General features: G+C 37.2%; 2 protein-coding genes across 2 annotated transcripts; both read left to right on the top strand.

Annotated features, from left to right (window-relative positions):
* The first annotated feature begins 690 nt into the window (after positions 1-690).
* Positions 691-3398, top strand: LOC135587115 (MYB-like transcription factor ETC3). Its single transcript, XM_065078132.1, has 3 exons — positions 691-1261; positions 1346-1433; positions 3053-3398. The coding sequence occupies exons 1-3, from the start codon at positions 1207-1209 to the stop codon at positions 3201-3203; spliced, it is 294 nt and encodes a 97-aa protein (XP_064934204.1). The 5' UTR covers positions 691-1206; the 3' UTR covers positions 3204-3398.
* Positions 3399-11053: 7655 nt separating this feature from the next.
* LOC103993755 (MYB-like transcription factor ETC3) lies at positions 11054-12983 on the top strand. Its single transcript, XM_009413932.3, has 3 exons — positions 11054-11213; positions 11280-11367; positions 12664-12983. Exons 1-3 carry the CDS (start codon positions 11159-11161, stop codon positions 12800-12802), a joined length of 282 nt encoding a protein of 93 aa, XP_009412207.2. The 5' UTR covers positions 11054-11158; the 3' UTR covers positions 12803-12983.
* Positions 12984-14128: the final 1145 nt, after the last annotated feature.

Genomic DNA, 14128 nt, shown 5'->3' with positions numbered 1-14128 from the left:
CCATGAGCCGGTGCTGCCTCCTCTTGGGTGGTGGGGACGGCGTCGGCCCGCATCACGAGGGGGCGGGGGGATTAGCGTACGATGAAGAGAAAGCCACGTGAGTGCTCGGGTGCGCCAGAAAACTCTTTCGGAGTTCGCATGGTGGTTTACTATTTCCTTTTCGAAGGAAAGGAAAGGGAAAGGCATGTATATGCTTCTTTAGGACATGTTGGAGTCTCCATCAAACAAGAGAGTATATAAAATCAACAACTCATATCCCTACATCGATCTAAAATTAAGTGTTGTTGGGACATAGATCATAAAATATTACAGTAGTAGTAGGTAAGTTGGAACTTATTGTTATTTGGTATAATACATCTCATCAATGCGGTAGATTGTGTTAAAAGGTACTACTATCTTTTGTTCTTGTTCTTTATTAATTAATATGTCATACATACTATTTTGTCCCAATCGACCAATTCAAGCCAAAAGAGAATATATTATTAATGGGCCGGGCCTATTCGATTAGGTGGTCTAATTGGGCTTGATCCAAATAAATAACTCTCTGTTTTGTCTTTGAAGCTAAAAGAGTCAAAGTGAATGATATGATTTATTTAAGCAAGTTGGAAGTCAATAGGAATCGACAGAAACTATTTGGAGATTCTCTAAAACGAAGCTTCGGCAAAATTGCTCCTGTTTTGAGGATGACAGTGTCCCCCCATAGACACAAAAAGTTGTGACAACCTTATATGATTCACTGTATCTCTCACAAACAAACATCACGCATGCTATTGTTGAACTCAATCTCTTGAATTGAGGAGTGCGCGCACATCTAGATCAGCGTATCAGCCAGCTGCAATGAGATAATAGGAGACACAGAGAGAAGAGTACTTGATCTCCAGGCATCATCAGCACGGTGGTTGAGCGAAGAAGGGGAATAATAGTGGAGGTGGAGAAAGAAACACATGGAAGGCACAGCAGAGTCGAAGGACGGCCAGGCCAAGGACTCAGGAAGGTGGGGGAAGCTATCTACAGGAGGAATCAACTCGTATAGTGGTCCTCCTTCAAGCTGATCTATCATTGCAGCTGATGAAATAACGACGCTGCTTACAATGCCATCCGCTGCACGTACCATATATTCCTTTTGCCTAACGCCTTAAGGTTGAATGCCTCCCTCTTCCCTTGGCATCTGAAGCCACAAGTCACAGACATCTTACTTCCTCTTCCATGGACAAAAGGAGTTGCAGACTGCAGCAGGAGACCACCCACCGTGAATCCGAAGGTCTCCCGCTGTATTCTTTCTTCGTCTTCTTCTTCTTCTTTCTTCTTGCTTCGTATTTCATGCAGGTTTGTCTCCGTTTTGCAGAAGTCAGTAGCAAGGAGTGGGAGTTCATCCACATGTCGGAGCAAGAGAAAGAACTCATCCGCAGGATGTATCGGCTTGTTGGCGACAGGCAAGCCTCATCATCTCTCTATCTCTCTCTGGGTTTAAATTCATGATGACATGTTATCTTACAGAAAAGATACGATGGAAAATATTAAATTTGTAAGATTAATATATTAAGTTAAAAATTTAAGATGAGAGAAAGAAGAAGATACATTATCATGATTATATCTTTTGCTTATTCTACATGCTTTTGGTGGTCCTTTTTCTACTGAAATTTCTGTCATACTTTTTATTTTTGTTGTTGTTGTTGTTGTTGATGATGATGATGAACTTCTACTTCCTTAGTTTGGTTACTCCCTCTTACTTTGTGATTGGTTATTTAATTTATTCTCTTTATTTTTGAAAGCAATATTAAGTTTTGATTGAAATGCATTCTCCATTTCTCTGATGAACATTGACTCAACCCTTGTTCACAAGTTCTTTAGCTTAAAATTTAGAAAAAACCTTTTGTTTCTTCAATCACAGTCACAATAGGATTAAACTTTTCTATGATACTCTAGAATTCTCTTGTCACTAATAAGACTTCATTTGATTGATCAACTCCATAAACTTTATATAGAAATCTCATTTTCATATTCTCTGACTCTTTATATCTCTTTGAAATTCTTCTTGCAAAAGATCTCATACATTCTTTGTTTTTGTAGCCCTCATGATCCTTAAGAAGAAGAAGAAGAAGATTGCATCTGAAACATCCTATTGAATCTTTCTTCTTTTAATTTGATTATTTGATCTTTTGGCATGGTTTCTTTCTTATTATCAGAATCATCATAAATCATTCTCAACCAAATCCCATAAATCAAGTGAAAGAAAGAAACATGATTCTCATATTCACAAACCAAAAATCATAGATGTCAGTCACTATAATAAGGTTGAGATTTGAGTGGCTATCATTTGCCATAGTTGATCTTCCCCAAATCTTCTTCTTCTTCCTTGTAATTTGAGTATTTAAGAACCATCAAAAGAAAATTCTAGCTTCGATATCAGATGAAAAATAAATATTAAATTTGTAAGACTAATATGTTATGTTTGATTTCTAAAAGGGAGAGAAGGAAAGAGACACATAATCATATAATTATTCTCTCATTCAATCTAAAATCATAGCAATCTTCTCAATATTTTCTTTCATAATTTTACTATTTTTAAAACTCTAACTAATACTTCATTTATTTTTTAAACTACTTATATATATATATATATATATTTTAATATCAACACATTAATATCGACAAGATAGATAGGAGCTAACAAGATTAAAGATAAGTGAAATTTAGAGATGAAGTGAGAGAAGACAAGATCTGAAATTGGTGGGATTTCATAAGGTGAATAAGTCAAACAACAGAGGGGATGGAAAAGCTAAGAAACGTGCATGCCCTTCACGTGTTGATGTCCTACCACATCATTCCATCCCCATAAACCTTTTACTCTTCTACTTGGGACAGCTCTCTCTCTCTCTCTCTCTCTCTCTCTCTGTGCATCCAAGACTCTGGTCGGTGAGAAAGACGCCGACAGTAGAGATAGCAGTGAGTGATGATGACAAACATGAAACTAGTGATGGAGCTGATAACGACAGCAAGAAAAGAAAGAGAATTGTTGGTAATCATAGAATAATGACTTACTGGTGTGCAGGTGGGAGCTCGTAGCAGGGCGAATCCCGGGGAGGAAGGCGGAGGAGATCGAGAGGTATTGGATAATGACGCATGGCGAGAGCTTCGCGGAGAAGCGGCAGAAGAGGGAAGCAGGTGAGGGCGGGCGGTGTGAGGGAAGAAAAGCACCATGATGATGAGGTGATGCAGCTGCAGCTGCAGCTGTTGTGTTCTTGGTTGACTGCTGCTTTCTTAAGAGACATGGCGAGATAGGACTGTATCCCTTCCTCCACCATTTCCTACCTCTGCAATCTGCAATCTGCAATCTGTAATCACCATGGCCCCCTGGAACTCGGAAGTTTATGCCTACAACACTGGCAGTCGCTGAGTTAGTGGATCAGACTATATATTTAATTTTTTATAAACAATATATTTATATTATGTTAAATAACATAAAATATTATGAACAACATTATAAAAACAATGATAAATTTACCTTTCGACATTTTATGATAAAACATTATATACTTGAAAATTTTAGGCTTTTACAATGACTCAAATGAGGATTAATGTTCAAGTTTTAATTTTGTGTAAAAAAATTACACACATATATATAATAAAATGCTGCCATTGGCATCTGAAAAGGAGTAAATAGCAAGTTGATCTAAGAAAACAAATCAATAAGAAGATATTTTCACTTGTCTGATGAATGCAAGAGGACATTTTCTACCATAAATCAGGGCTAGCTTTCAAATAAAAAGCCTCTTGATCATGGGTATCAAATCCACCTATGGATTGGGAGATCTAAGAAAACAAATCAATAAGAAGATGTTTTCACTTGTCTGATGAATACAAGAGGACATTTTCTACCACAAATCAGGGCTAGCTTTCAAATAAAAACAAGCCTCTTGATCTTGGGTATCAAATCCATCCATGGAATGGGGGACCAAATCATGCAAGATCTCATGTGAACATTTTCTTTAGATTCAGCAGACAATACACCATCACTTGTGTTCTTAGTGCTTCTATGAGACTCAGCAAACAGTATGCTTTCAAGGTCTATTCTTGGTCCCTTAATTGTAATGTAAAACAGGCAGTGCAAACCCACATGCTTGCTTAAATATTGCAGATAAAGATGATAAGAAGGAATTTATTCACTCCACTGTTTGAAGACAATGACATGGTCTTCATCCTTTGAGAATCCCTCCAAATCAGTAGATCAAATCAACAGCAATACTACCACAGTTATAGCTTCAACTGATTGATCATAAAATAATATTTTGGGAAAAGCCAATGATTTGGGTTGACTTTGATTAACAGAAGTTAATATAAAACCTTCCCAATTCAGACACATAATGTCATTGGAATGAACATAATTATTTCAATTTAGAATCCTGTTTAGCAAGAAAGGCACCACTAAGATGAAATTTCCTAGGCTTAAAGGTTCTAAAGCTTACTAATTAGATGATCTGAACTAAGTAACTGGCATCGTCTTTAGCTAACTTAATCTAGCCTGTATAATATTTAATTACTTAGCTGAAATATCACATCCTTAACTGGGATTATCTAAGCCATGCAACACTCAAAAGTTGTGTGTTCGATAGGATCAGCCTAGACTTTAATCCACAAATGTTATGTGCAATCCACAAATGACCTACATAACAAAGAAAAGATTAGAAAGGTGAACATGTTGGTAATTTACCGGCATCGCGAACGAAAAGAGCAAGCTGTGGGATCGTCCACGTCCACGTCCCAATTGCGACAAAAAATGAGCTCTCCCTTTTGGAGCACAAGTTTGGTCAACGCCCAGAAGGCTTGCTGCTGCGGTATCATACCTCATCTCCTTATATTCATGGCCTTTAGTTCAACATTTTCTTGACCAAGTTCTTTTTTGAGTCTTGGACTCGAGGTCGTTGTAATGCCTTACCTCTCTTGATCAATTGCTTATGCATACCCTATGACTTAGGAAGCATTTTCCTCCTGATCTTTTACCAATTAGCTTGCAACTTTATGATGTCGTCATCTCCATATGTTTGTTGCATGGCCACTGTCAACTATGATTCTTTGACAATTTGCATGGCATTAATGATGCCTAATGTGGATGGTCTACTAGATTGTTGACTCTTTCATTGAGTTTGAATTGTCATTTCACCTTATGCCTTTGTGGAAAGGGCTTTGGCAACTAAGATCTTAGCACACCGACATATTCTTAAGTGTGACTGTCTCGACAAACACTAACCCCGCGTTGAGGCCTTTTAATTTCAACTGCATCGCTATAGGATGAGTTAGGTCTTTCCATCTTGATTCTTTCATCACTTGTATAGCCTAAGAGTATATATCTCTTTCAAAGCTCTCTTCGAAAGTGTCATCATGCATGGAGAGTTATCGCCCAACAAAAAAAGAGTTCAAGAATGACATGGGTATTGCTTTCGCCTCTTGCAGAAAGAGTCCAAGGGAAGCACTATGAAGTTGGTGCTCCTACTCTAATCTCCAATCTCGACGTCAACTCCCTTCGCCAATCTAAAAATAGGTTCTACCTCTAAATTGATTGTCTTCATTCGGTTCAGACTTTTTCCAACTTTAATCTGAGTCATTTTGCCTCTCGGTTCATTATGAAATTGTGTGTGGCTCTTATGTCCACCAATGCGTGAGTCATCATCCCATTCAACTTGATGTCCACAAATATTATTAGGTTATTATGTGCCTTTATCTCTTTCGGTGTTGCCTTTGACTGCTCCCCCACTTAACCCTTAAGTAGTGCATTCAACAATTGCACAATCTCAATGCAAGATTGTTATGGTGATCCTTCATCGTTGCTAGACTATGACAAACTAGAGCTTAAAGAGTCGGTTTTCTTCTTTGGCCTCTACTTAGGTTTCTCTTGGACTTCATCTCGCAATGCGTTCAAGAAACGCACAACTCTTGTGCGAGGGCTTGAAGATAATTCGTCACTACTTGAACATGACTTGCTTGAGCCGATTGCCTTCGCTCTTCTCCTCTAGCTGGAAAGAAGTTGTAAGGGCATTGAGCAACTCATTTCGTTGTGGGCATTCCAACGTCGGATGCTTTCCACCTCACAAAAGACATATGTCTGACTTCGAGATGTTCTCTCTGGATCCATGTCCCATCGGAGCACCTTTCTTCTTCAGGTGCTTCCATTTGGAAGCTTTTGGAGATCTCTCCTTGATAAGTACTTTTTTCTCTATCATCTCTGTAGAGAAATCCGTGAGCCATTTTGCCTCATTGATTGCACATGCTAGCTCATGGACATTCTGACGATGTAACTCATGGCAAGCCCATGGTTTTAGACCATCGAGGAAGCAGAAAAGTTTATCTTTCTCGAACATGTCTTAAATATTTAGCATTAATGCAAAAAACTGTTTCATATAGCCTTGGATAGTAAAGGTCTAGCGAAGTTGCTACAACTTTCATCATGTCATGAACTCTGTGTTATCTAGCATGAACTGAGTTCGCAATTCCCTCTTCAAGGCTTCCCAAGGGTCAATAGTACAATAACCTTACTGCATTTTTTTCTCACAATGTGCACCATATTCGAAAAAACTTGTTAAAGTGAAATAATTCTTTTTTCTCTTTGTGTATCAAAATGAGTTCCTCATCAAAATACCAATTTAATATTAAAAGCACATATGAATCAGAACATCATAAGAACATCATAAACAGTAGAGCAATAAATCAATCATACAATGAGACCAAATTTTTAATGTGGAAAACCCGATGTGAGAAAAATCATGGGACCGTAGTCCACCTCAAACTTCCACTATCAATAGTAATAATAATATGTTTACAATAAGTCTTCTCTAAAATAACAAGAGGATACAATAACATCAAGAATAGCATATCTTCATCACATAGATGAATCTCTAAGAGAATTTTAGGTCTTACAAAGTAAATATCATAGGAAAGTACCTCAGAGAGGATAAACTATAGATCAAAGCCGTTAAGATTGTAGAGCTTACTGCAAGGATTCTCCATATAAAATTTAGGCTAAAACTGACAAAGTTTAACCCCTGATTGTTAAGTAGAAAACTCAAAAACCTTATTTTCTCTCTCTGTTATTTCCTCTCTCTCTCTACACGTCGTTCTCACGCTTTTCTTTTACTGCCATAAACTCTGTTATTTCCTCTCTCTCTCTCTCTACATGCCTCTTTTTCCTTTTAATTATTGATTTGGGCTCAAAAAGCCCAATTATCTAATCCAAGCCCACATATGGGCTTGACTCAATAATTCTTCCCCTCCAGCTCATATGGTGGGTTGTACCAAGCTCGCTCTTCGCCTACATGTTTCAAGCTTCTTCTTAGGCAAATACTTTGTCAACATATCTGATCTATTCTCATTGGTACGCACATTTTCTAACTATAATTCTTTCATCTCAAGCACATTACGAATCCAGTAATATCTCACATCAATATGCTTGGATCTAAAATGCTATGTTGAATTCTTGGAGAGATGAATGACACTCTGATTGTCACAGTAAATAGTATATCCTTCCTATTTCAAGCCCAATTCCTGTAGAAACATTTTCATCCATAAAGCTTCTTTATAGGTTTCAGTAATTGCTATGTATTCTGCTTCTGTGGTTGATAGAGCAACACAATTCTGTAACTTAGATTGTCAAAAGATTGCTCCCCCTATAAATGTCATCAAGAACCCCGAAGTGGACTTCTTGGAATCAGTATCACCTACCATGTCTGTATCTGTGTACTCTTCTAACACTGGTTCATCACTGCCAAAACATAAACACAATCTAGAAGTACCTCTTAGATATCTTAATATCCATTTCACTGCTGCCCAATGTTTCTTTCCAGGATTAGAGAGAAATCGGCTGACAACTCCAACTGCAGGAGCTATATCTGGTCTATATTCATCATTTGGTAAAGAGTTGAGAAGTAATAATCTTTGTATCTCATCATCTATATTCATTTTCATAGCAACCAACTTGTTTGCAAAACTTTGAAATTGGCTTATGTGTTCAACAATATTACCACTATAACTTCAAATTTACAAGCCTTATAAGGAGAGATTCTATTTCCCACTATCTTTTTCGCAAAGAGATTTTCTAACCTTTGACAAACAACATCAGCTTTGGTTTCATCAGAAATATGCTTATGCAAGTTTATATCCATCCATCTTCTAATATAGGCAATAGCTTTTCTATGTTGAACTTCTCATTCTTCATTATCCATAGTAGAAGGTTTATCTTTAACCTTGATAGGCTTATGCAAATCTTTGTAATAGAGCAAATCTTCCATCATACGTCTCCAAGTGGAATAATTTGATGAGTTCAATTTAATCATACCATATGACTATTTCATTTCAATTACAAAAGAAAAAACTAGCACCAAATAATCTAGTTGTGATACCAATTGTTGAGAAAAAATATATTAAAACGGAATAATTCTTTTTCCTCTTTGTGTATCAAAATGAGTTCCTCATCAACATATACCAACTTAATATTAAAAGCATATATAAACCAGAATAGCAACGCGTAGAGAGAGAGGAAATAACAGAGAGAGAAAATAATATTTTTGAGTTTTCTGCTTGACGATCAGGGGTTAAACTTTGTTAGTTTTGGCCTAAATTTTGTTATTTTAGAGAAGACTTATTATAAACTTGTTATCATTACTATTGATAATGGAAGTTTGAGGTGGACTACGATCCCGTAGTTTTTTCCGCATTGGGTTTTTCACATTAAAAATTTGGTCTCATTGTGTAATTGATTTATTGCTCTACTGTTTATGCTGTTTTGGTTCATATGTGCTTTTAATATCAAGTTGGTATATGTTGATAAGGAACATTTTGATACACAAAGAGGGAAAAGAATTATTCTGCTTTAACAGGTTTTTTCCTAACACACCACCACAATTTTGCATCATCGATAAGATACATCGTCACTAACAATACCTTTGAACCCTCTTATTTGAGTTGGGTCACTCTGAAGTACTATTCCAAATCGAAGAGAAAGTTTTGTAACTCCTTGGCATCCCAAGCACCCCCATAGATTTGCGGTTCAGGAGCCCTAATATTGATGAGAGGTGGTCATAAGATATTCCTCTGCTCACATGTGTAACTTGCATGAGTACCAACACTTGAGTCGTTAAGTCCCTTACTTGCCCTTGGAAGTATTGCACAGACTTTCTTATGTCATTCGTCAACCTTTCATCTCAGACCTCTAGTTGATCTGGTCGGGATCCCAACCTAGTTTGCAGAAACTCTACTATCTCAAGAAGCTCTCACTTTCGTAGAGATTCATCAACTTTCACTTCACAAGGTCAAGCCGTAGCTCCAACTTGACCACTCTTGCATTGGTGCCTTTATGTCGTTTAGGCTACCTTTCAACTCTTGCCTCTTTTACATGAGAGAACTCTTGCATTGTGGGAGCATCACTACAAAAGCCATGCTCCACTTGAGCAACTTTGTTAGTTTTGGTTCAAGTGTCTCTTTGTTTCTTTGGAATGGTCATGAATTGTTGCTACCCTGCCGTGCTTGATTTGGCATGCTACCATACCATGACAATTCTATGTTTGCTTTATCTGCTATGATATTACCCTATCACTTCTTTAATTGGAATTGTCTACGGTGTGCAACACCCAAGCGATATGTGTATGCAAGCGTTAACCTAAACCTTAACCTATTGTAGTTCACAAAAGACATGCACAAGAAAGAAAATATTCAAAAAGGTGAATGTGCAAATAATTTATCATTATCCCACAAAGAAAATTAGATAATCGAGACCTAAAGCAATACAAAACAACAAGTGTTTATTAGGCTCGTAAGGGTCTCGAAAGCAAACAGAAAGTAGGCACACTAAAGTAGGCACACTAAAGCAAGCTGAACGAGCATATATAAAGGGATTCCGAAGGTAAATATACACCCAATGTTTACTTAGCACTTTCATCAAACAGAAAGTAGGCACACTAAAGATGTTTCATCACCTCTCAGACACTTACTCAAAGGCCCATCAGTCTCAATAGCACTTGGGTGTTTTAATGTGCTGAGATGACTAACGTTTTACGCTACTAGATTATCAATAAAAAATTAGCTCATGATACGCACAATCATAAATCTTTTTTATATGATGAAAATAAAAAATAAAAACACTAATAATAAACAAAAAATAAGACTAACTACAGTAATTTTTACCTCGTACACATTGCCCTAAAGAAAACATGAAAACACGAAAAAAAAAGAAGTAAAAATCAAGAATCGAAAATCATCTTGAACAAACGATAAACACCTTGTCTTATTGTTCCATGACCGGAAGGTCATAGTCTGTATTATTTTCAGGTTGGCAGGTTGTTGATTGGATGAAGTTTTAGATTGCATTTCTTTTTCTTATCTTTCTCCATTTCTCGGTCAATTTTATTTTTCATGAAAATTCTCATAGGGCTTTAGTTTGAGTTGTGGATGCTACTCTAGAAATAGAAATACCCACATTAATAGCACGTTGGGTCGTTGTTCATTCCCAATGAAAAAGTCTGGTTCATACGAAGAAACAAAAAAAACCGATGAATTGAAATTGAAATAGAAATATCACTTGATTCGTCGATCCATAATTTAGTATGGCTTCCAGTCCTATGGCATGGCTTGATCAACATAAACAACTCCATAAATTAGTCCCAAAGAATTCCATAAAATAAAATTAAGAATTAATTGAGATATCGTTGAAATAAAGAAAAAATTAGTCAACAAAAAGAAAACAATATATGGTTAAGTGTTTTCATGATGTCATCTCTATCTTGTACTCTGTTTGTTTATGATTTGAGGTAAGGTCATGAGTTATTTCTACCAAGTTAGAAATGTTTTCACATTATTATTATCTAACTACATTCTACTCTTGTTCTAAATAGTAAAATCATTTTATTCTTCGACTCTATCTCTAATTAAAACCTACTCACAATCAACTTAATATTTTTATTTAATAGTACTCCTAGTTAAATTCCAGTCAAAATGAGGGTGACAACAGTCAAGACCTAAGAAAGAGTGGCCATAAGTAGATGACATCATAAAGGCTATGTCACTTACCTCTCTGAGCATACGAAGGCGCCAAGTCCCAGCCATCTTACTTCTCTTTCTCCTGCTTTGCTTCTTCTTCTTCTTCTTGGCAGACCAATCTTCCTTCCCTAAATCCATGGGCAAGCGCAGCTGCAGACTGCAGCAGGAAACCATCTACCGTGAACTCGAAGGTCTCATGCTGTCTTCATTCCTCTTCTTGCTTGATATCTCATGAACCTTTTGTCTTTGTTCTGCAGATGTCAGTAGCAAGGAGTGGGAGTTCATCGACATGTCAGAGCAAGAGGAAGACCTCATCCACAGGATGTACAGGCTTGTTGGCGACAGGCAAGCCTTATCATCTCCCTCTCTGGCTTTAAGATTCATGTCATTTTCTCTTTCGGAAAACATAGCAAACAATATTATAGATTCATATCATACTAGTGGACTGCCAAGCATGCCATCTTCTTGCATGTCTTGCATCAACAAACAGGAATCTCATCATGGCAGTGCAGTCATGGTATAAGGCCATCTGTTTGTAAAAGCCATCAAATAAACTTTGGAATTGTCACAAGGAAAGTAGAATAAAAAAAGCATCGATAGAGATGATTTATGATGATCACAGTATGTGTCTTTTAGATCCTGAGGGCTTGAGTTCCAGAATCCACCTTTTCCAAGTGAGAGAAGGTGAAACATGAAATGATTCTTGGAAACTCTGCTCTCATTTGAAAAGGTGAAGCAGCAAAAAAGAGGGATGGGAAGGCTGCGAAGCTGCCTTAAATGCATCTTAAATTCACCTGTACAGACAGGTGGAAGTGACAGATTCTATGGGTGATTCAATCCATCCATCTGACCTGCTAACATTAAAACTTTACTACAATAGCAGCAATTTCTTACCCCGCTCTCTGTCGCCGTGAATTCAAAGTTTTATGGCTAATAGCATCAGTAATAATTAGCATCCGGAAATACGATGATGATGACGATCATGATAGAGATAGCAACGATGAGGATGCACATAAACCGATGATGCCGACAACTCTTAAGGTTTTGTACGAAAGTTACACAAAAGTTGACAGATATATGATGTTAAGAGGGTTCGGTTTAACCTTCGGATACCTCCCAAGTCCTGCATGAGAAAAGACAACGTACGGATAAACTATCGTGGTTAAAGTAATTTGCTACATCACAAGTACAAATAAATTAAAAAGGATGAATTTTCGAGAAAAAAACAAACCTTTTTTATTTTTTTGGAAAAATAACCTATTTTCTTGAATTTCCTAATAGTATTTTATTTTCCAATGATTTGATAGTCAGTCCTATGCATTTTTTTCTCTCTTTTTATAAATCAATTCTTAAAATATTTTTATATTTTGTTATATAGTATTTGTACCATGCTATAGTATTTTTTCGATATTGCTGAAAACATCCCCTATAACGGTCCAAGTAGCCAAAAAATGTATATATATTATTAAGAAATTCTGAAAATAGGGGATATTTTTAGAAAAAGCTTAAAAGTAAAGATTTTTCAAAGGAATTTATTTTCCTAACTAAAAAGCATATTAACAAATATGATTGGATAGCGAGAATTAGATCTCGATAAGTGAGTAGAGCAAGCAAATTTACTGACGTTGTGGTGCTATGCAGGTGGGGTCTGATAGCCGGTCGAGTCCCAGGGAGGAAAGCAGAGGAGATCGAGAGGTTTTGGATCATGAGCTATGGCGAGTACTTTGCGGAGAAGCGGCTTAAGAGGGAGGCAGGTTGTAGTGGCAGAGCAACATCTTGAGATGTCGTTGGTGCAGCTGCGTGTATTCCTCCACCATTTTCCTCTCTGGTCACCTCTATCCTCCCTCCTCTTCGTTCCCATGGGCTGCAAGAAACAAATGATACCCTAGTCCTTGTACTTGTATGCGAACATACCACTGCAGGACCGAAGAGGATTAACATGCAGACTCTTTTCATCAACACGACTACACTGGCTGACATGGTTGACCTATAAGAAGACCGATGAACAAATTCAAAGGTTTCCTTTTTGTTGTTCTACTGAGTTTAATTTAATTAGAGAAATGCTAATGTCCACCAGCTTGCCATCTGTTTCCTCGTATCCTCGATAGGCTTCACTGCCCCACATGTACGATGCAAACAAGAACAAAACAAGAGAAACTAAATTAACCTTACCAAATCATAAGATTGAAGTTTTTCTCAAACCTACTACTATCATTAACCATCGTTATTATTATCCTGAGAAAGTGTTAACCCTCCAACTCCCATTTCTAATCAAAATCTAGTCTCGATGTATTATTCAGGATCGACTACATAGAAACCTTAGTTAGCGGCACAATTCAATTAAAATCCTGATATAATAAGATTTGGTCAACTAAATTTACCTATTTGTTATGCCACTTTGATCTTTTGTTAATAACAAGGGAGAGAATAATACTTGTACTACTTAGACGCAACATTAGAGGAGTACGATATGGCAGCAATTGCCGACACTAATCCAGTGGCCGACGGGTTCTCCTCCCCCCCTCAGGCACTCTCACCTACAGCATCATTCTAATACAGATGGCTTGCTGTTGCAATTGATGCATGCGTGCAACACGCACGGTCAGTTAAAGGAAGGCAACAACAAGAACATGTCCGAGAACTAAAGTCTCGTATTGGGACTGTAAACGCATGCCGATCCAAGCCAAGTATGATGAATGGTCCATGGCTGTTTGTGGGGCATTGTCAAGATTGAGAACCACTTGCTTTATGATGGATAGTCCAAGAACAAAAAGAAATGGACATAAGACATAAGACACAATAAATGGACATAATTTAGATTTAATTAAAGGGTCCTTCAAATTTTTCGAAAGCTTCAGATAAGAGAACAAACAGATAAAGGGCGAGGAAGGCGCATGCGGCACAAGAACATGCCGATGTCGAACGTTTCCAATTCTAATCAACCATCGGATATAGAACAAGCAGATGAAGGTTGAAGAAAGCGCATGCGTTAGGCATGAGGACAAACAGATATCGAAGGTTTCCATTTCTTCCAAAGCAATAGATAAGAGAACAAATAGATAAAAGAGCATGCACCAGACATAAACACAAACAGATATCGGACGTT

Source organism: Musa acuminata, chromosome BXJ1-8, assembly GCF_036884655.1.
Source record: "Musa acuminata AAA Group cultivar baxijiao chromosome BXJ1-8, Cavendish_Baxijiao_AAA, whole genome shotgun sequence".
Taxonomy (NCBI): domain Eukaryota; kingdom Viridiplantae; phylum Streptophyta; class Magnoliopsida; order Zingiberales; family Musaceae; genus Musa; species Musa acuminata.
The sequence above is the reverse complement of the archived record's forward strand: the minus strand, read 5'-3'. Positions and strand labels throughout refer to the sequence as shown.